We start from the raw sequence: 24428 nt of genomic DNA on the forward strand, positions 1-24428 counted from the left end.
TGACAGGTTGATAGACAGCAATGGGTTCAAAGAGCCTATAACCTTAACACACAGCTGTCTGAGGTCTTACTGATGATCATACAGGCAGATAGATACCTGTAGATTGAAAAGAGTCAGGTAGCCGGTTTCATATGATTGGAGTCATTCCTGAGGTAGAAATCTAAAATTCTAGCGTTTTTAATTGAATTTAATGCTTTTCATATCAAATGGTTGTCAAAAAGTCAATTTATAATAAATACGTTAATGTGGCGCGTACAGTTCATCTAAAGTTAAATCTAAAAGCATGCTTTATAAGAGCTTTGGCGCCCCCTCTAGGAGATACTTATGTTTTACATAGGCTAAACCATGTCACTATTACTTTATTCAGAGATATTTTAAAGTCATGCATATTTATTTTGAAATAATTGTTTTATTTTTCGATTCTTCATAGGAATGAATATGCAATAATATTAAAAAGAGAAAAGCTGCCACACACAGACATGCCACAACACAAAATCAAAATCAAGAATTTACATCCAACAGATGGTGTAACATGTGTGCAAGCAATGCGTTAATTAGACGTTAAATACTTTAATGTATGTAAATCCATGACTGTTTTTATTCTTTCAAACAAACAAAGCCCATGGGGTAGACACAGAATGTTTTTAACTTCTTTTTGTTCATGTAACATCTTTTTTTTTAAAACACACAAATGTAGCTGTAACAATAATATAATATAATATAATATAATATAATATAATATAATATAATATAATATAATATAATATAATATAATATAATATAATATAATACAATATAATGTTCAAAACTTTAGACGCACTTTTTAAATTCTGTCCTGGCTGTGATGCGTTTTGGACCAACTTTCTTCAATGCTCCACCTGGTTCGCACCTGATTGGATATTTGAAGCAGCGCTGCTGTAACCGTCCAATCATGTGGCAATAAGGTGTGGCATCGAACAGCGCTGCTTCCCCTGTCCAATCAGCTGCGAGTAAGGTGGGGCATTTTCAAAAAAATTACAAAACATTTCTATTTTAAATAAATGCTGTTCTTTTTAATGTTTGATTCATTAAGGAATCATAAGAAAAAGTATCACAGGTTCCAACAAAAAAAAAAAATAAATAAAAAAATTAAGCAGCGCAACTGTTTTCAATATTGTTAAATATTAGAATGATTTCTTAGGGATCATGTGACACTGAAGACTGGAGTAATGATGCAGAAAACTCAGCTTTGCATCACAGGAATAAATTATATTTTAAAGTATATTAAAATAGAAAACGACTACTTTAAATTGCAATAATATTTCACAATATTACTGTTTTTTATGTATTTTTAAAACAGCCTTGATGAGCAGAAAAGACATTAAAAATCTTATTAAATTTTAAAACTTGAATGAAACAACTGAAAACACAAATAAAGCTAACCTTATAAAAGAAAGCACTTCTGAGAATGTTTTTATTTCCAAGTGCATACTTTGAAGACAAACGTTATTGTTAATACATTTGAATGTCTTTTAACTTCTTTTTGTTCATGTAACATCTTTTTTCAAAACACACAAATGTAACTGTAACAATATAATATAATATAATGTTCAAAACTTTAGACGCACTTTTTAAATTCTCTCCTGTGATGCGTTTGAAACCAACTTTCTTCAATGCTCCACCTGGTTCGCACCTGATTGGATATTTGAAGCAGCGCTTCTGTAACCGTCCAATCATGTGGCAATAAGGTGTGGCATCGAACAGCGCTGCTTCCCCTGTCCAATCAGCTGCGAGTAAGGTGGGGCATTAGACCAGATTCACCGGGAGCGAGTGAGAGCTACAATCTGTTTAGACTCAACAACACGATATCGGTATGTAAATATTCCCATGCACTTGTTTTTTGAACTCGTCGCTGTGTTAAATATAGCACTGTCGACTTAATTTGCTTAGGAATCTTTAAATATTCTCACAGGTACATATATATATGATTAAATATTTAAGTTACAATAGTTACCGTGAAACTATGTGTCTCTCGATGTTGCAACAGGTTGTTGTGAGCGCGTGTGCTTTGTTTACATTGCTAGCAGGATATATGTAATACGTGGCAAAAAGTTATAAAATATCAGAACAGACAGATTCGAATATGTTTTATGTAAAGTTCATGTGATAAGGAGACCTTTCTAGTTGTTTTTGTGCCGTTGTTACGTGTTGAAGCCTGTCTTACTCATTGGATAACATCACAGCAGATTGTTATGAGGTCAGCATAGATTGAGATGATAATAAAAGGAAACGATAATGTCCCTATATACTGTTTTATACAGAAACCTTAATTATTCTTAAGTGCTTAGATTTGAACTAGGCTTATACAATAACTCCAAGTAGTTATTTTGTTATTCCACTCTATGCAATCTGCTACATTTTAATAATGCATGACTGTTGTTAGGCTACATTTCATTTGGATAAATGTATGAAGCAATTTCTGCATATTTAGAATTTTTCAAGGGTTCACCAGTGGTTTTAAAGAACCTGCCTTTATTATTTTACCATAGTCGTGACTACTGTTTTCAACAAACATTACAGAAGTTGCTCAATATGGGACCTTTTTGAAATAATGAGATGGTTTAAGCATCTTTTCATCATTTTGTGGTAACATGAAGCCTATGAAATCAGTTTTTTTTATTTTCAGTGTTAGTTTTCAGGCAATCTTCACTTTAGCTTTAGTAGGAAAATGGACCATAAATTGGTGATGACTCATGCTGTACTGCATAGATTTGTGTCAAGTCAAACACTTACCACAAGCTAGTTAGTCATAAGCTAATTTAAAAGGAAATAAGCCATTTTGAAATGTCCCATCCCAGTGTCTATAGAAAATGCATTAGCAAAGTAAACAAAATGTTGCTTTTCGAGCAAATTCACAGGTTGTTAATGAAAACAGTGGCTGATACCAAACAGTTTTTTAAATTTCATAAATAACTAGTAACCATATTTTGGCAGAAACTGTAGTTACCATGGTAAATTTTTGCAAGAGCTGTTCAGTTCCTCAGAGAATTGTGAAACTGAAACTGCTGTGAAAAGCATGTGGAGGTGGTGGTGGCATTGCTTTTGTTGTTTTGTATAGGTATGTGAATAACACGGTACGTCAGAAGCTTTACTCTTGCTGAGTCATGGCTAGAACTGGGCTTGTACAGTTTGCTTTTGTACATGTAGAATTGCACACCTTAAATATTCATATCCTTGTTTGGACTATAAGTGCCAGTCTAACATCTACTTAAATACTAACCTTAATAAGTATGGCATTTCAGATATTAATCAAGACATAATACATGGACTGCATAATTAAAAGGAGAAGTTCACTTCCAGAATAAAAATGTCCTCATAATTTCCTCACCCCCATGTCATCCAAGATGTTCACATCTTTCTTTTTTCAGTCGCAAAGAGTACGTTTTTTTTGTGGAATTTTTCTCCATATAGTGGACTTTAAAACTGCAGTTTCAATGCAGCTTCAAAAGACTCTACACAATCCGAGGAATAAGGGTCTTATCTAGTGAAATGATCGGTCATTTTCTTAAAAAAATACTCATTTATACAATTTGTAACTACAAATGCTCATCTTGCACTAACTCTTATGTTATCGCATTCTATAATCATGTTGGAAAGGTCACGCCCGGTTAGTTTCTTCATCTGTGTACTTCGGTTCTCATCTCATTTTCTCCTCCAACTTCAAAATTATCCAACGTTGTTGTTTTATCTTTTTTGTAAAGAGCGTTTGACTTTCTTTGCACGTTCGCTTTGTAAAAACTGTGTTGGTACTTCTGCCTACATCATGTGTGACTTTTCTAACATCATTACGTGATGTGCAAGATCAGGCTGGTGCAAGACGAGCATTTGTGGTTAAAAGTATGTACATTTTTATTGTTTTAAGTAAGGATGCGTGATGTTGAATTTTGTCGACAATCGATATGCCGATATTTTTCGATATATTTCCTGCTGTTTAGAAACAACACCAAGTCTCTCTTGTGCAGAAATTCTAAGCAAATTATTTTTTTTAATTCTGCTTAGTTTTGAACAAGAACTTATTTGTTAGAATTGAAAAAAAAAAAACAATAATAAAGTTCTTTTATAATGACTAGGGATGCACCGATCCTTATCGCCTGATCACTTGCGCGTTTTGTCAGTAAAGCCGGTTCTGTAATCAGCGGTAAATGCCATCAGGTGCGTGATTTCACGTTGAGCCGTATATACTACACACAGCCGTTGTTCACTGACGAGCTGCGCACATTCACACTGATAATGAACATTGATTTGCGCAGCTCGTCAGTGAACAACGGCTGTGTGTAGTATATACGTCTCAACGTGAAATCACGCACCTGATGGCATTTACCGCTGATTACAAAACCGGCTTTACTGACAAAACGCGCAAGCATTATCGGCCGATTCGTATCGGTGCATCCCTAATAATGACAGTAAATTGAAGCTTTGAAAATAACTATAGAACAACTATACTGTATCAATCACTGCATTTTTTCTTCAGAAAGTTGCTTTTTTATTTTAAGATTTAACATTTGTATATATTTAAAAATATAACATATTGCACATTAATCAATAAATCAGCATATATAAAATGACTTAATTTACAAGTGTCATGTTTGTGATTATTATTATAATTTTTTTATTAATGTAAGCTATAACTTCTGACCTTTAAATCAAAATACTCATGAGTTTATGACATCAGTTACTGCTTTATTTAATCAGAAACACAGTCTAAATGCTATTTGTGTATTTTACTTTCATTTTATTAGAAGTAGGCAAAACTTTGCTTCAAGAATAAGCCACACTGCTGACATGATCTAAGCGCTAGCACACCTTGAGCACATTTGAGTTTTTCCTCTTATCGGCAAGACATATCGGCCGATGCCAATATTTACATTTAAAGCCATTATTGGCTGATTCCGATATCGGTCTGATAATATCGTGTATCCCTAGTTTGAAGGTCCAAATTGCAGCTTCATAAAGCTCAACACGATCCCAGCTGAGGAATAAGGGTCTTATCTAGCAAAACAATTGATAATTTTCTTTAAAAAATTAATGATTATACACTTTTTAACGACAAATGCTTGTCTTGCACTAGCTCTGTGATTCGCATACATGTCTTCTAGGGGTGGAACGGTTCACAGAGGTCACGGTTCGGTTCGTACCTCGGTTCAGACGTCACGGTTCGGTATGATTTCGGTACAGTGGAGGGAAAAGCAAAACAAAAATGCAGAAGGCAATTATATGTATTTCCACTCACATACCCAACAACCGCTGAACAACGGCAACACACAGTCCTCGTCTTTTCCACCACTCTCTCGCCTGTACTACTGTAACTGACTGGAAAAGCGAAGTTTTCCCAAACTTGCGATCTAAGGGGCCGTTCACATGTCGCGCCTAAAAACGCGTGAAAAACGCTAGGCGCGCCGCTTTCTTCCTGATCAACAAAGCGCTCTGGCGCTTGCGCTCCGGAAGCGTCTGCCGTTTCTAAGCAACCATCAGCTGCGCTCTAGCTCTAAGCCTATGCGTCTCCATGCATTGTTTCTTCTATTAGCGTCAAAATAATGGGGGCTTGACAAATCATAAAGTTCAGGAAATCCCTGGACCACAATGATGGACCGTCGAGCTGACAAAAAATTGCAGAGTGCCAGAGAATGTAGACGGGCTCTGATAGACCGCATACATAGGCGGAGCTCGGCTGCATCGACGCCAATCAGAGCTTCAGAGCTAAAGCGGGGCTAAATATTAGCTGTCCCTAAAGAACCCGCGTATCTAACAGTAGTTCCGCATTACATTAATTATTTTGCAGGCAAGTTTTTTTTTTATTTTCATACCGTGTATTCTCCGTTTAAATTCATGCACCGAACCGTGACCCCCGTACCGATTCGGTTCGAAACGAATACATGTACCGTTCCACCCCTAATGTCTTCACACATTGCGTAATCACATTGGAAAGTTTATGTGTGGTTAGTTCTGTCTGTAAACTTCAGTTCATAAAGGTTTGGTAGGGAGAAAAACTCGTCCAACATCTTTGGGCGTTTAAGGGCGTTTGACTCGCAAGACAAGCATTTGTGGTTAAAAAGTACACTTTTTGTTTTTTAAGACAATGACCAATCATTTTGCCAGACTAGACTTTTATTCCACAGCTGGAATTGTGTAGAGCCCTTTGAAGCTGCATTGAAACTGCAATTTGGACCTTCAACCCGCTGGCCGCCATAGAAGTCCACTATATGTAGGAAAATCCTGAAATATTTTTCCCAAAAACCTTAATTTCATTGCGACTGAAGAAAGAAATACATGAACATCTTGTATGACATTGGGCTGAGTAATTTTTTAAGGAAATTTTACCACTGACTCATGGTAAAGGTTTGTGTATGGCAGTACTACATGTGTAGTTGTCAGCATACACTGTTCGTCTTCATACACATGCAACATTACCGCAGGGCATGGTGTGGCAATCCGAGGGGAAATGTCCTTCATTATCTGCATTCATCTGTCCCAGGTGGTGGATTGACCTCTTTACCTATACATGGATTTAGTTACTGATATTTGTTTTTACTCCATCTTCTTGTTTTGAAACTGGTGGCCGCGTCTTTGAAGACTGAGCGCAGCAGGATTTTCTGGTAGAGCGTCTGGAGATTATAGTGTTATTCATGTGAGCTTCGCTGCTCTGTAAACAGTTTTTCTGTGAACTTGGCATGAAGCTGAGAACTTTTGGGAAGCAGGGGGGTGTAGGCGCTTTTTTATTAAAATCAAACTGCTCTTTGTTGTCTTTTGGTGCAGGGCTGAGTTTTAGTGAGACATCTCAGCAAGCCCACTCCATGAGATGAGGCTTTAGGGAATGACGGGGTCTCTCCTGCTAGGCGCAGTAGGGGACATTGCAGGAGTTAAGGAAGTTTCTTTTCCACTCCAGTGACTGATCTGGCTCCTTAAACCTGCTGGGCTTGAACAAGGAATCATTAACGCCAGTGGTCATATACATTTCAAAACATCAGCAACATAATCTGGCTGGACAGATACAAAACTAACACACATCTTGATCACTTCAATTATAATCAAGCTGTTTAGAAGCAAACACCTGTTTTTGCCATGCTGTACAACTACTCCAGCCACATTTTATCAGCCTGAGTTTTTAAAATTGTTATTATTAAGAAATAATAATGTTCTAGGTCTGATTGATTTGGTATGAAATTTATTTATCATATATTTGATTTTTACATCCACTGTAAAAAGTTTTCACTAAAATTTGTTTCTCAGCTGCCTTAATTTTACGTTTAATGAACTTCAAAGTTCATTTCAACTCATTTTATTGTCGTGAGTTGAAATGACTTGTAGTTTTAAGTTGAGTTAACTTAAAATTTTAAGGCAGCTGCTGAACTTAAGTTTTTAAGTTGAAACTGGGGAAAACTTTTTACAGTGAGACATAGTATTATTTTAGTTACATTTTTTTAATTGAAATTTTTATATTTTCAGTTTTTAATTCGAGTTTAAGTGTTATTTTAGTGTGCTTTTATAATTTGTATTGTCTTAACAGATATAATTTGTATAATTTGTTTTAGTCTTAATAATTTTAGTTACACCTAAACTTTTTTGTGTTTATTTATGTGTATTATTTATAAATACACACACATACATGTATATAAAAATATGTTAGATTTATATGTATATCTAATATAAATTATATACAAGTGTTTACATACAAGTAAATAAAAAATATGTGTGTGTGAATGTGTATTTGTATATATACATAATAAATGTACATACATAATAAATATGCACAGTACACACACATACAGTATGCAAACATAAACTTTTATTTTAAATTGATCAATCAAGACTAATAGTTTTGCAGCTCTAATGTACTTGCTATTATAATAACAATAAATTATGCATAATTACATGCAACCAACCCTAAGCCAAAGGCTAATCCTATTTCTAACCATTTAGTAAGTACATGTAGTTTATTAATATTACTCAGTAATTAAATGTGTAATTACACTGTAACAATTTACAAAACATTAACAAAATTATTTTTAAGTCATTAGTAGTTAACAATAACAATGCATAGACTGCTCTGCTGACTGAAGAAGTGCAATACTTTTATTGGGATGCTTGATGGAGATCGTACTTTGGATCGTTGCAGTCCTGGCCCAACAGGAAGCTGAACTGAGCGCTGTTGGCTCTTCATGATTAAATGCACCTGATGCTTGTTTTGTTCTGCACTGCTGTCATATATCCTCCAGTGTGTCGACCATGACCACTATGTATTTTGAGGTCTAGCTGTGACTTGACATAGCAGAACTACCACATAGATAATAACTGTTTGTTCCTACATATCTAGACACTTTGGACAGTGTTTTTCTTGGTTGATTTGTTTGTTTTTACTCCTAGCTCCTTCCTTTTTTTTGGTAAAGCGTCGACACTTGGACTGTGTGAGGCAAACTCACTGTGACTGTGAGCACTGACAGCAGGAAATTATGCAGTGTCTAAAAGCACAGTCCGAATGATGATGCCATGCATGATCATGAGCTCGCGGATGGTCGTGCCAGAGAGAGATTTGACACAGCCAGAGAGTTCTGCAGACCAGTTCTGCCAAACGTCCCAAAATTGTGCACATATCTTGTGGACGCCTGCATGCACCGCTGACATAACTGACAGACTGCCAGAGCCCAAGCCTGTTGGAGTCTGAGAAGTGGATGGGAGTTTTGTAAGACTTTGCAGCTGCAAACATCGGTGTTGCTTTGAAATTCTGGCACAGTATTTGAAACACTACGCACTCTAAAGGCTCCAGACAGAGTACAACTAAAGTGGCCAGAATGAAAATGTTAAAAAATTAAAAAAATGTTAAAACTCATAGTTACAGGTTTGTAATAAATAGCATTCTAAATAAAAAAAATGTTAAAGCATAGTGTGAAACTTTTCATAAAGATGAAATTTATTATTAGAGTTTTGTGGTTTTTATTGTTCGTTTTCATGCCATTTAACTCAAAATGAATGATTTTGCTTTTGTTTTATTTAGGATTTGTTTATTTTTGTAGTTCTGTGAACATTTTTTTGGTCATTTACTTACATGAAGCAAATATTCAAAGATATCACTTTTAAATAGTCACATGGCTAAAACAGTTGAAGTCAAAAGTTTACACACACATTGCGGATTCTGCAAAATGTTAATTATTTTACCAAAATAAGAGGGATCATACAAAATGCATGTTATTTTTTATTAAGTACTGACCTGAATAAGATATTTCATGTAAAAGTCGTTTACATATAGTCCACAAGAGAAAATAATAGTTGAATTCATAAAAATGACTGCGTTCAAAAGTTTGCACTGCCCGCTGTTCTTCAGAACAATTCTTCAGGTACCACAAATTGTTTGGGTTTTCAGCATTTTTGTGTATTTGAACCCTTTCCAACAATGACTGTATGATTCTGAGATCCATCTTTTCACTCTGAGGACAACTGAGGGACTCATATGCAACTATTACAGAAAGTTCAAATGCTTTTGTCTTCTGGGTAACATGTAAGTATCTTCTGTAGCTTCTGAAGGGCGGTACTAAATGAAAAAAATATAATATTTAGGCAAATTAAGAAAAATGTGCTGTTCAAACGAACAATCTGTTCAAAAGTTTTTACCCCCTGGCGTTGTTTTTCCTTCTGAAGCATCAGTGAGCGTTTGAACCTTCTGTAATAGTTGCATACGAGTCCCTCATTTGTCCTCAGTGTGAAAAGAAGGATCTCAAAATCATACAGTCATTGTTGGAAAGGGCAAAACAAAAAAAGCACAGCTGTGGATCATTCAGGTAACAACAGTATTAAGAATCAAGTATATGTAAACTTTTGAACGTGGTCTTTTTTTTATAAATTCAACTATTATTTTCTTTTGTGGACTATATGTAAACATCTTTTATGTGAAATATCTTATTCAGGTCAGTACTAAATTAAAAAATAACATGCAATTTGTACGATCTCTCTTATTTTGGTAAAAAACATTTTGCAGATTTTGCAAGGTGTATGTAAACTTTTGACTGTAAATAGTTGAGGATATAGTGCTGATAACATCCAAACCATTGCGTTTTTCAGTTAACAGTGGGTGTTGTGAGATGTTAAATAAATCCTCTAGTTGGAGGGAGGTGCTTGCTTTGTTTGGTGTGAAATAGGGGGCTGAGGAAGGGTAGCGTGCAGCCGGATTGTGAATGCAAAGGAGAGATTTACCAGAACAAAAACATGTTACGGAATTGGCCCCAATTTACCAGATCGTTCAGCACATCCAAGTGTGTTTCCTCTATGAAAGTGTGTTTCCTGCAGGTTCTCGATTTAGGCCTTCGCTGATGTGGAAAAATCCTGATCACAATGGCCTCTGAGCTTTTGTCATTGTGCTTTTCCTCTTTTGTGACCTTTGAAAGCCATTTGTGACTTTGTCATCCGGTTCCTTGTGAACACTTGAGACATTAGAGTTCAGCGATCCTTGACACTTGAAGCTTTGATTTTCTTTAAAACTAACTACTTTGTCTCCTCTTCGTATGATATTGGTTCTGAGTAGCCAGAGGGGCTGTAGTAGCTATTTGTGTTATAAATGGTTTTCAGTTGTCAGACATTTATCAGTAGTCCTTCCTGTGGCTTTGCACTGTCTCCATCCGTTTTAAAAGGCCATGCCGAGGCATGTTGTTTTCTGTTTGGCAGTCAAAAACACTTACACAAGCCGTCTGTGTTTACCGCTGTCTGTACTTGCTATGGAGAAATTTATTTTGCCTAGACAATACATGTCATCCCTGAGTTTCTCATTCTCTGTCTCTTATTTCATTCCTGTAGCAGTGGTTGTTCATTTGTGGTATCAAAGCCTTAAATTTGCAATCTTTTTGTATTCTCTAACTCATTCTGTAGAGCTAGAGAAAAACTGACTGGGTCTGGTTTTTCATGCATTATAATCATTTTGAATATTTTTTGGCAACACTAACTGTTTAGTCAAAGGCTTTTTACTGTCATTTTTAAATGAAAATTAATTTTGTGGCAGTATATCAAATCCTAATGAATAGCTGGTGGTTCTCTCTTCTTACACCTTCCTAGATGGGCATGGAGTCCAAGATTTGGGGGGAGTGAGACAACATTACAAGGTACAAGACACAGGACAGGACAACTCCCATGGCTGCTACAGCCAGTAGCAGAACTGAACCCAGACCAGGCTGGGTCGCTTTTTCAGATGAGGAGTCACAGGCAGGTCAGTATAAACATAGTCTTTACTTGGTGTTACAAGATGGAACATGAAGATAATTCACATGGAACAAAGATAACTATTGAAATGTGTACCATGAATCCTCTGCCAATGAAAGTCTGTAAAACAAATGTAAATGCAGGTTCTTGTCAATGGCAGACTTTAGTCAGAGCAGATGCCATACTGAATTTTACACGAATGAAGGCTACAGTTACAATAGTCTTTACAATAGTCACAATAGTCAGCTAAACAATTGGCATGTTGTTAAACTACAGTACAAATCCACCAAACATACTGTACTTCTATCCCTCAAAGCCTTGTTTTCATTCTTGTTAAAAAATTAAATATGCTGCTACTCTTACTAGACAGTTGGGAAGTCATGTCTGATGTTGGATAGGAGTATTGTTGAATTATGCAAAGAAAAAGCTCTAGATGTTCTTGTGCCTAATTGAAAAATAGTTTCAGTACTTTATGCACCCCATTTGTAAGGAATTATAAAGACATGTAACCTTTTTGCCAATTGGATATCAGTTTGTTTTACTCTGTCTGAGTTTGCGTTCAGACCTTTCTGTGAGATTCCTGCGTCCTGAGGTCATTGCTCCATAGTGATTACTGCGGGAATGGTCCACAGTTTTTGCACCCTGCTAGATTTAACATTTAACTGTGACCTTTCTACTGAGAAGAGGCTGTATTTCTCTAACTGTGTTTCTTCTTCTGGTCCAAAGAGGAGTCCTCTTTAGACCAGCCTGTGCTGGACTCCTCTACTTGGGCAGAAGCACCATGTGTGTCTGGTCAGAAGACAGAGCAGCTGAATTCCTGGGTTCAGTTTGATGAGAAACCATGGTCACCCTCTCCTCCTCCCCCATCACAGGTAAAAGGTATGAAAACTACTTAAATATGCTTTTTTATTGTGTTGAAGGTGAAATACAACCATGTGATTCACATACTGCTCTCTTTAAGGCATGTCCAGGGTTTAGTACTGTAAAATACAATCCATCATCCCTCAGTTCATTTAAAAAAACACTGACAATACAAAAAAAACAGAGAAATACAATGCACACAGTTTCAAAAGGGGTCAAACAAGATCTTATGAGAAAAGAGTTCAGCTTCTCTAAGGTTAAGTATTCAAACTGTAAAAATGAACCTCCCCAATCCAAAAAGACCATTTATTAAAACCACCCTGCTTTTTTATGTATATATGTTACCTTGGACCACAAAACCAGTCTTAAGTAGCATGGGTATATTTGTAGCAATAGCCGAAAATACATTGTATGGGTCAAAATTATCGGTTTTTCTTTTATGCCGAAAATCATTAGGATATTAGGTAAAGAACATGTTCCATTAAGATATTTTGCACATTTCCTACCATATATCAAAACTTAATTTTTGATAAGTAATATACATGGCTAAGAACTTCATTTGGACAACTTTAAAGGCGATTTTTCTCACTGTTTAGATTTTTTTACACCCCCAGATTCTAGGTTTTTTAAAATAGGTGTCTTGGACAAATATTGTCCTATCCTAACAAACCATACATCAATGGAAAGCATATTTATTAGCTTTCAGATGATGTATAAATCTCAATTTCATCTATCAAAATCTATCTATCAGGGACGTTTCCTCTGAGGAGGCAAGGAAGGCAGTGTCTACTCAAAATATTGGATGAGGGAAAAAAATCCTAGCACAAAAATAAAACAATTCCAATATAACATTAAAAGTATCTAAAAAGTAGGCACGTTTCCATTACAGATTTGCGCAAAACTTTGGCGCTATTTTATAAATGTCAAATAAAAAGTACTACGAAATGACAGCGTTTCCATTAAGTTGTTATGCAACTGAAACATAAGTCATGGCAATGGATTTGAATGTGACCTGTAAATGCAAAAAAACTGTTTCCATTGCCGTTTTGCGAAATATTCCTTTTTCGAATTGCCTGAAAAACCACCTCCTGCGAGTGTAAAAACTTTTTTGCACAATTGACGCATTTCTATTAGGCGTATTTTCAATTCGCAATTTCAATTTGGGCAATTTATAGTGTAATGAAAACACGCCTAGTGACACCAGCAGGTAAAGTTACAGCGGGAATCCACGTCTCTCTCGCCTCCCCTGAGCCCATTGAGTTTGAACAGACCTGCTAAAGCATGTGATGAGATTGGTGGGGGATAACTGAGAATGAATGGGGGAAAGTCACTTCAGAGGAGTCAATGCCTCCATGATTGGTTCATGCGATAAATCCCGCCTCTTGTTTTTGTGTGCGTTCCGCATTTGCGAACCAGTCTGAATGAACAATATAATGGCAATATTGGAAAGACTAATTAAAAAATTTAAGTAAACAGCTCACACACTTAGATATTTGTTACATCAAAATAAGACTTAAAATAGCATGAAAACATGATCTGTAGGAGTTTTTAGTGAGTAGTCAGCTTGGTGAAATTTAAAGTAAATCTTGTGTTTGTGACTAATATTAAATAACTTTGATGACTGATGGTCTAATACATTTTAAAAATAGTTAAAAATCGACTATTAAAAATTGTAGCAAAACATAAGTTCACAAATTAAAATGTATGAAAGTTATAAAAAGTTTTGTATTAGTTTACAAAAAATAAATACAAAAACCCTCATGTGCATTTCCTCTGTTTCATAACAATAGTTGCATAGTTTCATAATGATACGCAAAATAAACTACTAAAGTAATGGGTGACAGATGCTTCCTCAACAAATAAGTAAGTAGTCATGTGACTTACTGTACGAAATTGAAAATTCCCCTGGCGCAACCTGGGATTATGTCTTGCTTGAGGGCACAATGGCAACCTTCCTGTGCCAGCCTTGAGTTCACACCACCCATTTCACCAAGAATTTTCAGAGAAGCATTATTTTACTGATTTCTACATTGAGTTGAGTCAGTTGGGTTAGGCTGAAAAACCACTATGTCACTTCCTTTGGGCCTGATGCTTAGTCTAGTCTTGCCTGTCTCTCTGTTTATCTCCGTCTGTCTCTTTTTTGCACACATTGACTCACCCACCCCCACTCTTGTCGAAACCCAGCAGCTTTGCCAGCAACTCTTTCCCAGGAAATCTCCTATGAGAGGCCGAGTGCAGCAACACGCAAATGGCCAAACCCTTCAAACCCTAATTGAAGCCATAAGCAGAGTTTTCATCTCAGCAGTTGTTGCTCTTGCATGAAATCTGCCTTAGGATGAAGTCAAGGGTGCAGCCGGTCTATCATTCCTTCATAATATGATCACTAAGAGATCAAGCCTAAAGTACTGCTTATTTAGTCTGATTACAGGGGCTATCCAACATATGATTTCAGGTTTGATGCCTTAATTTCCATGTGTGGTCTAGAGGAAGCTTTAGCAGCCAGAAAGCCAGTGTCAGATGTAGGGTTTATCTAACCACACATCTTAAATTATTTATATTCAAAGGCATGCAGATTCATATCACTTTGGAATGACTGAACACTATGTTTTAATGGGAAAATAAAACCACAAAGATGAGGAATGAAAGCAGTGTTTCTTTAATGCTAATGCAGCAAAAACTTTACGTTACCCTGGTTGTATTAAAAAAGTATATTATGAATATAATATGTTTTTTTTATTGACTAAAAACCCATCAGAACACATGGATCCATCTGTAGTTTTGGTGATATCGGAGGTTTGGGAACCCTCAGGAAAAGGAGTGTTAGGTGGAGTAATCCCACATGCACACTTGTTTTCTTTTCTCATAGACTGAGAATGCTATTCAAATATGTAAAACTATTCACTTAAATCACTGAGATTTCACTCATCAGTGGCAAGACAGCTATATGTAAACACTGAGATTTTGAGTAGTTGGAAGTAGTTCATGTTAAGTTTATTTATTTGAGAGGAGCCCTTTTTATCGACCTTATGATGCAATAGTGCATGCTTAGACATCATCATCATCTTCTTATTTGTCCTTATGTGATAGTCAGATGATCTAAATTCATTGCTTCAAACCACTTCTGTTTTTTTACACTGTGTAATGACTTACACAATTGTTCTGTTGTACAACTTTATCAATTTCAACCTGTAACCCAAAAATATTTTACTTGTAAGAAAAAGTTCTTCATATAGAGGCCCGTTTCCACCACTGAATAAAAAATAAGAATGGTAATTGTGACTTTTTATCTCACAACACTTTTTTTCCTCACAATTGCAATTCAGTTTAGAATTAAACTTGTAATTGCAAGTTATAAACTCTCAATTGTGAGAAATTAAGTTAGAAGTTAAAAGTTGGTAGATATAAACTCACAGTTCTGACTTTTTTCTCAAAACTGCTTTATATAATCTCACAATTCTGATGTTTGTTTTTTAGAATTGCAAGTTAATATCTTGCAATTGTGAGTTTTTATCTTGCAATTCTGACTTTATAGCACGCAATGAGAATTTCGAGATATAAACATGCAATTCTGAGGACATATCTGACTTTTTTACCCTCAGAACAGGACTTTGTAACTCTCAATTGCGAGTTTATATGTTACAAACCAGAAAAAAATCCAAATTGCAAGTTTTTATGTAATTCTGAGAAATTCGCAATTGCGAGAAAAAAGTCAGAATTGTGAGAAAATGAGTCAGACTTGGGTAATATAAATTCGCATTTGTGACAAAGTCAGAATTGTGAGCAAAAAAAGTCAGAATTGCGGGATATAAATTTGCATTTGCAAGGAAAAAAGTCAGAATTGTGAGAAAATGAGTAAGACTTGGGTAATATAAATTCGCATTTGTGATAAATTCAGAATTGTGAGCAAAAAAAGTCAGAATTTTGGGATATGAATTTGCATTTGTGGAAAAAAGTCAGAATGTGATGAAAAATGTCAGAATTCTGAGATAAAATTCGAAATTGCGAGAAAAAAGTCAGAATTATGGAGATAGAGATAGACTTGGGAGATAAATTCGCGTTTGTGACAAAAGTCAGAATTGTGGGATATAAAATTTGCATTTGCAAGGAAAAAAGTCAGAATTGTGAGAAAATGAGTAAGACTTGGGTAATATAAATTCGCATTTGTGATAAATTCAGAATTGTGAGAAAAAAGTCAGAATTGTGATATAATTTGGCTTTTGCAAAGGAAAAAAATCTGAATTGTCAAGAAAAACTCAGAATTTTAAGATATAAACTCACAATTCAGAAAACATATCTGGCTTTTTCGGAATTGTGTGAAAAAAAAAAGTCAGAATAGCAAGATATAAATTCACATTTGTGACAAAACAGTCTAAATTGTGAGCAAAAAAAGTCAGAATTTTGGGATATGAATTTGCATTTGTGGAAAAAAAGTCAGAATGTGAGGAAAAATGTCAGAATTATGAGATAAAATTCGAAATTGCGAGAAAAAAGGCAGAATTGTGAGAAAGAAAGTCAGACTAGGGAGATAAATTTGCATTTGTGACAAAAGTCAGAATTGTGGGATATAAAATTTGCATTTGCAAGGAAAAAAGTCAGAATTGTGAGAAAATGAGTAAGACTTGGGTAATATAAATTCGCATTTGTGATAAATTCAGAATTGTGAGCAAAAAAAGTCAGAATTTTGGGATATGAATTTGCATTTGTGGAAAAAAGTCAGAATGTGAGGAAAAATGTCAGAATTCTGAGATAAAATTCGAAATTGCGAGAAAAAAGTCAGAATTATGGAGATAGAGATAGACTTGGGAGATAAATTCGCGTTTGTGACAAAAGTCAGAATTGTGGGATATAAAATTTGCATTTGCAAGGAAAAAAGTCAGAATTGTGAGAAAATGAGTAAGACTTGGGTAATATAAATTCGCATTTGTGATAAAGTCAGAATTGTGAGAAAAAAGTCAGAATTGTGATATAATTTGGCTTTTGCAAGGGAAAAAAATCTGAATTGTCAAGAAAAACTCAGAATTTTAAGATATAAACTCACAATTCAGAAAACATATCTGGCTTTTTCGGGATTTGTGTGAAAAAAAAGTCAGAATAGCAAGATATAAATTCACATTTGTGACAAAACAGTCTAAATTGTGAGCAAAAAAAGTCAGAATTTTGGGATATGAATTTGCATTTGTGGAAAAAAAGTCAGAATGTGAGGAAAAATGTCAGAATTATGAGATAAAATTCGAAATTGTGAGAAAAAAGGCAGAATTGTGAGAAAGAAAGTCAGACTAGGGAGATAAATTTGCATTTGTGACAAAAGTCAGAATTGTGGGATATAAAATTTGCATTTGCAAGGAAAAAAGTCAGAATTGTGAGAAAAAAGTCTGAATTTTAAGACATAAATTCACAATTCAGAGAACATATTTGGCTTTTTTGGAATTGTGAAAAAAAAAGTCTGAGTTGTGAGAAAAGAAGTCAGACTTGCGAGATATAAATTTGCTTTTGCGAGAAAAAGAAGTCTTAATGGTCAGAAAAATTATTTTGAGAATATTTTTATATATTTTTTTTTCAGAACAGGACTTCATAACTCACAATTGGGAGTTTGTATTATGCATTTCTTAGAAAAAGTCAGAATTGTAAGAAAAAAGTCAGAATAGGAAGAGATAAATTCAGAATTGTGAGAGATTTGCATTTGCAAGAAAAGTCAGAATTGCAAGTTATATCCTGCTATTCTGACTTTATAACTCGTGAGTTTATATTACAGAATTCTTAGTAAAAAAGTTTATATCTCACAATTCTGACTATAACTCACAATTGTGAGTTTATATCATGCAATTCTGAGTAAAAGAGATATAAACACAGTCAGAACTGTGAGATGTGAACTCGCAATTGTGAGAAAAAACATTTGAATTGTGAAATAAAAAGTCACAATTACCTTTTTTATTTTTTTATTCAGTGGTGAAAACAGGCTTCCATATCTTCATAATGGTGTACTTTATTTAAGTAGGTCATAAAGTTTTAAATAACTGCTTTTGTGAACTCTTTTAATTGAGCTCCAGAAAGAAAAAAAAACAATGTGTGCGGTTGGATTTGTTGCTAGGCAGTGAATACATCCTGTGTTTGGAATGTTTTTGAATCCCAATTGTTTAATTAAGCACCAGCAGTGCCTACATGTATTTAAAGAACTGGAAGTGTGTCATCTGACTTTACATATTTACTTCAACCTGAGTCTAAACCATCCGTGCAGTACTACTGTATTCTCTCTATCATTGTTTCAAAGTGTTCTTCTACACAGTAATTCATAACATAAGTAAGGTGTCCTTTGATAGCAATTACAGCAGTGCTAATTAAAATCATTGAGTAGATTGATTCGATTGTTTGACGAGGCTGATACACATCAGTATGCTGCGTTATCTCACCTCACCCTTGATGTTTAATCCTTTTACTAAAGCACTTTTCCCCACTGCGAATATTTAATAGTCTCTCGTTCCTAATTCAATGATAACACCTGTTCATTAGCGACACGTTTACAGTTTTCACACACACACACACACACACACACACACACACACACACACACACACACACACACACACACACACACACACACACACACACACAACAGAGTTGTACGCCATTCAGAATCAAAAAGGACAATGCCTTTAAATTCCAATTCAATTGGAGTATTACAGTAGCTATTAGGAGGAAAAAATTTACTTTGAACTTTACGCATTTAAATTCAGGAAATTAAATAAAATTAAAATTTTACATTTTTGGAAATAATTATCGACACAGCCATTCAAAAGTTTGGGGGCAGTGAGATTTTATTATTTTTATAAAAAAAAAAAATAATGCATGTAATAAGAAATTTATTTATTCCGCAAGGATGCATTAAATTGATCACATCTGACAAAGACTCGAATGGTTATGAAAGATTTGTATTTTAAATAAATGCTGTTCTTAGTCATGGTTTCCACAAATTTCAACTATTTTCAACATTGACAATAATATAAAAAAATGTTTCTTGAGCACCAAATCAGCATATTATAACTTCTGAAGTATTATATGACACTAAAGACTAGAGTAATGATGCTAAAAATTCAGCTTTGTTGTCATAGAAATAAATACAAATTTAAAAACTCTTAAAATACAGAACGGTTATATTAAATCGCAATAATAATTTACAAGCTTACAATATCACAATATAACAAATAAATACAGCCTTTGAGCCTAATTAACTTCTTTTAAAAACATAACAAAAAAGTTAGGTTATGTAAATATCTTTATTCAAATACATATTGTATACATATGGATTATAGACTGCCATTCAAAAGTTTGGAATCATTTAAGATTTTTTTTTTTAGGTTTCGTATGCTCATCACACCAAGGCTGCATTTATTTGATCAAAAATGCAAAAAAAAAAGGGAAAAGTAAAAAATGTGAAATAGTATTGCAAGTTAAAATAACTGTTTTCTATTTTATTATACTTTAAAATATAATTTACATAGTCATAGTGAATGTTAAAACCATTTCTGATCAAATAAATTCAGCCTTGATAAACTTATACTTTAAAATAGAATTTATTTCTGTGATCAAACCTGAATTTTCAGCATCATTACTCCATTTTTCAGTGTCACATGATCCTTTAGAAATCATTCAAATATGATAATTTGTTGTCAATGTTAAAACAGTTTTTGATCAAATAAATGCAGCCTTGATGACCAGAAGAGTCTTTAAAAGCAATAAAAATCTGATCTCAAACTATAGACCTGAATAGAGACAATGCATTAACATACATTTTTGGGTGAACTTTTCCATTTTAAATCCACAGTTTTGGCTGTTTGTGAGAAAGGAAGTTGTTTTGTGACTGTGCATCCCTAATTTATATCTCTAAAGACATTTGTTTTATTGCAGGTCCCAGGCACAGCATTTGCTCTTCAGCTAGTTTCTGGAGTGCCGTTCCCCCATCAGAGAGCAGCTGGACCACCCAATCAGAGGAGCAGAGCTCCGTGAGCATGGGGGCGTCTTCCTGTGACCTGCCCTCACTTAACACCGAAGAGCCATCCAGTCAAACACCCTCCTGTCCCCACTCTCCTAGTGAGTACCACACACACACACACACACACACAGTCATACCTACTAAGTTAATAAATGGGTAGCTCTCATCAGCCGAACATCTGTAAGTGGCGGTTTTATATCCACCCAGTGCCTCAAACAGTAATTAAAGTCTGTCCCCTCGTGCGAAGACAGAAGGAAGTGAGAATCGCACAGGAAATGCTTCACACGCTGAATTATCCATCAATAAATCCCGTCCGTTGCTCAGCACAGCCTCCGGGGTCGCATCCAGGAACGCAGGCGGAATGAAAAGACGGCAGGTTTAGAAGTAAATGATGGAGGAATCGGGACAAATAAATTCACACGGTCTGTGACAGCTGCTCCTCAGATGCTCCTCTCGTGTGAGTGATGGTGGCTCTGAAGGAACGCTGTGCTGATTTGAAGCAGGACGCGCTCTCTCTCGCAGGTAATTTGTGGCGGAGCGGTTAGAGCTCCTACACGATCCATCTCGGGCCTCTCGCCTCGGCCCTCCAGCAATAGCTCACTCAGACCAGGGTTTCTATGGAGACAGGAGAGGGTGAGGTGCTTAAGACGGTTTTATTTATTAAAATGCAGCATGCTTCATTTCTCAGACTGTGGGAAGATGGAGTCACTGCAACAGAATTTTCACTTGAGGCAGGAGTGAATAGAGGTGCATATTGAGTGTTAGTTAAAGCAAATGTTACAGTAAATAGTCAAGTGTGTAATGACGCCAAGCTACACTGGAGTTTGATCATGTTTAAGCCTGTAAGAAAAATATTAAAACATTCTTTAAAAAAATGTATTGGATACAAAAATATTCATAACTTGTAATATATAAAAGTTTCAAAATGTTAAGCAGCATAACTTGACTGGAGAGTGGAGTAAAATGACATTAAAGTGTAGTAAAATATAGAAAAGTTGTTTTAAATTCAAACAGCTAGGGCTGTCAGTCGATTAACATTTTTAATCTAATGAATTACGTGATGTGTTGATTTATTAATCTAATTAATCGCAAAATAAATTTGACTATGAATAAAACACAAAATTATTATTTAAAGCTATTTTTGTGTTAAATGAGAAAGTATCAATTAGACATTACAAATTCTAGCTTTAGAAAGAAATATTTGATTTGATTTAACATCAGATGTATTATTCATAAGCATTTAGGCTACAACGGTTTAACATTAACTATGCAACACAAAAGAAGATAATTTGAGAAACATCTCAGTATTTTTGTTCATATAATGAAAGTCATTGGTAACCAAAACAGCTTTGTTACCAACAGTCTTTGTGAAAATGCCTTCTCTTATGTTCCACAAATGATTAAAAAATTAAAAAAACAAAACAATTTGCAGTCCGTGATGGACAGATCATTAATGGCTGGTCTATGTAGTACATCGGGCAGGACATCCAAGCGCTCGCCTATCATTAATCAACCTCAAATATGACCTTTCATCTGAAAGATGTATGTAGTAGCAACTTTACATTGCAGCTCAATCCAATGTTAATCTAGAAAAATGTGCGCTATTCAAGTATCTGTGCGAAGTGTGGACGCTGAACATTTGTGCACTTACTGCATGACAGACGGATGCTCCGGTGCGGCCAATTGCTCTTAATTGCTCTTATTGCTCTTAAGTCATTTTTGGTCATACAGATAAAAGTAATACATCTTTCAAATCTGTAAAGACTGTAAAGTTTATTTGTATGCACTCACAATAACAACAAAACGTTGCACTTTTGTAAAATAATGAGAGTAAACAGGATGGACGTCTTGGTCTCTGTGAACTTAAGCGTGAAACTCTGTGTATACTTGCCTTACAGACATGACAAATATAGCTATAGACAGTGAAATGTCTACTTTCAAATGAACCAATTCAACTGGAAAACAAATATTCTCAGATTATGTAATTCATATGAAACATGCATACAGGTGCATCACTACTGTCATCGTGACTTAATCTCTAAACCGAGAACAAAGAAAACACTAGTCAAGAAATTATTAAAATGTTAATGCAGTCTCTTTGCTGTTTTTCACTGACACATTCATAATTAGTTTATTATATCTGCTGGTTAGATGTGGCAATCTTTCTTTTGCATGCACATGAGTGCTTTATAGGTTATGTATAGGCAATTAAAGGCTCATTATTATTATTTATGTAGTTATTAATAAATGTGCATCTAATAGTCGACTAATGCTTTAAATGAACGACTAATAGTCAACCAGAAAAAATCTTTAGTCGAGGACAGTCATAATTTTCACTGTTTTTGATCAAATAAATAGAGCCTTAATGAGCAAGTAGACTTGGATAGTAACATGACACTTCATATAACTTCATGTTCCAGTCACATTTGGACTATTTTTTATTTTCATCAGCCATCAGTCATCAAAGCTCAGTTAATATTGGTCACAGAAAAGGAGATACATTTGGACTATTTTTGATTTTCATCAGTCATCAAAGCATAGTAATTATTGGTCACAGACAAGGAGATTTACTTTAAATATCACCAAGCTGATTACTCACTAAACTCTCACAGATCATGTTTTCATGCCATTTAAAGTCTTATTTTGACATAAAGTGGTTATATGTAAGTGTGTAAGTTGCTTACATAATATTTATTGATTAGTCATCACATTAGTGCCATTATATTGTTCATTCAGACTGATTCGTGATAGCAGAATGTGCGTGAACACGAGGCAGGATTTCTGGCATGAACAATCACAGTCGAACATAACCAGTCACATCCAATCATATCACAATGGAGGCATTGCATCCTCCCACCTGACTTTTTCCCCATTCATTCTCAGTTACCCCCCACCAAACTTACCACATGCTATAGGGGGTCTGTTAAAACTCAATGGGCTCAGGGGAGGCGAGAGAGATGCGGACTCCCGGTGTAACTTCACCTGCTGGTGTCGCTGTTGTACAATGTTTATTTACAAAACAAGCGATTTATAAACTTTTTAATGTTGTGTTTTGTAATATTGGCATTTTATTTTTCTACTACAAATTTTTTTCTCATCCAATATTTTGAGGAGGCAGTGCCTCCCTTGCTGCCTCAGAGGAAATGCCCCTGCCCTGTCCTCATCAAACCTATAATCTTGAAAAATGTGACCCTGGACCACAAAACCAGTCATAAGGGTAAACTTTTTTGCAATTGAGATTTATACATTATCTGAAAGCGGAATTAAAAGGCTTTTCATTGATGTATGATTTGTTAGGTCATTTGATAGGACAATATTTGGCCGAGGTACAACTATTTGAAAATCTGGAATCGAAATAGTGAAAAAATCGCCTTTAAAGTTGTCCAAATCAAGTTCTTAGCAATGTATATTACTAATCAAAAATTAAGTTTTGATATATTAACGGTAGGAAATTTACAAAATATTTTCATAGAACATGATGTTTGCTTAATATCCTAATGATTTTTGGCATGAAAGAAAATAGGTAATTTTGACCCATACAATGTATTTTTGGTTATTGCTACGAATATACCTGTGCTACCTAAGGATTACAGATCATTCATGCCTGTAGTACAAATGGTCTACTTATATGCAAATGATTCATATTTAGTGGTATGAATGAGCATACCACTACGGCTGTCTTTTAGACGTCAAATTGTGCTTACCCTACCCACTTTCGCCCTACCCACTGACCTTTGCTCCTGCTCTCACTGTGTTAATGTGTACGCTGCTAAAACCTGGCAGCAGGCTGTCACTCTGTTTGTTTTCATTTCAACATGTGACCAACTTGGGTGTTGGTCCATGTTTGTTTATTTACAACTGAACTGAGTGTAAATTTGTGTGTAATTGCTGATTATTTGTGTACATAGTTCTTCTCTGCTGTAGTTGCATTCAGTGTTTGTACACATTGCACATGGCTTGTGTCTAATTGCACACATTGGCTTGTGTCTACTTTAAACACTGTTTATCAAATGTTGTCTTTGGAGGGATTCTATGTGTGATTTACAGCTTATATTCATGAATGAAAGTGAAACATTATAGTTATGAATGTGTCATTGTAAGCATAGACTATTGGTTGCGAGTGAACATGCAGCTTCATGGTGCAATCTAGGTCTTTACAAAAGCTTTGTGTCGGGCTAATTTACAGGCACAGATGGCTGACGATGTTCTTTATCAGGACGTGCAGTGCATTTGATACAATACACATTTTCATTTCCTTCTTATTCCATTTCCGGTGATGCATAAGAATGTTGCCATCCATAGAGATGTAATGGCTGTGTGTGTGCTGTCAGGAGAGGAAGAGAAAGCGTTTGTGAATGTGGTT

At 35.2% G+C, this 24428-nt stretch overlaps 1 protein-coding gene across 2 annotated transcripts in view; it reads left to right on the top strand.

Annotated features, from left to right (window-relative positions):
• Positions 1–1802: 1802 nt before the first annotated feature.
• ston2 (stonin 2) overlaps positions 1803–24428 on the top strand; it is a 39745-nt gene continuing 17119 nt past the window's right edge. Inside the window, exons 1-4 of one of the 2 annotated variants that reach the window (XM_073826860.1) lie at positions 1803–1850; positions 11074–11224; positions 11944–12096; positions 19981–20163. In XM_073826860.1, the coding sequence (XP_073682961.1) occupies positions 11149–11224; positions 11944–12096; positions 19981–20163 (412 nt within the window). In that variant the 5' untranslated portion in view covers positions 1803–1850; positions 11074–11148. Of the gene's footprint in view, positions 1851–11073; positions 11225–11943; positions 12097–19980; positions 20164–24428 lie in introns of those variants that run through there. The other variant, XM_073826861.1, reaches the window with a different exon arrangement.

The sequence above is a fragment of the Garra rufa genome, chromosome 21, assembly GCF_049309525.1.
Source record: "Garra rufa chromosome 21, GarRuf1.0, whole genome shotgun sequence".
Classification (NCBI taxonomy): Eukaryota; Metazoa; Chordata; class Actinopteri; order Cypriniformes; family Cyprinidae; genus Garra; species Garra rufa.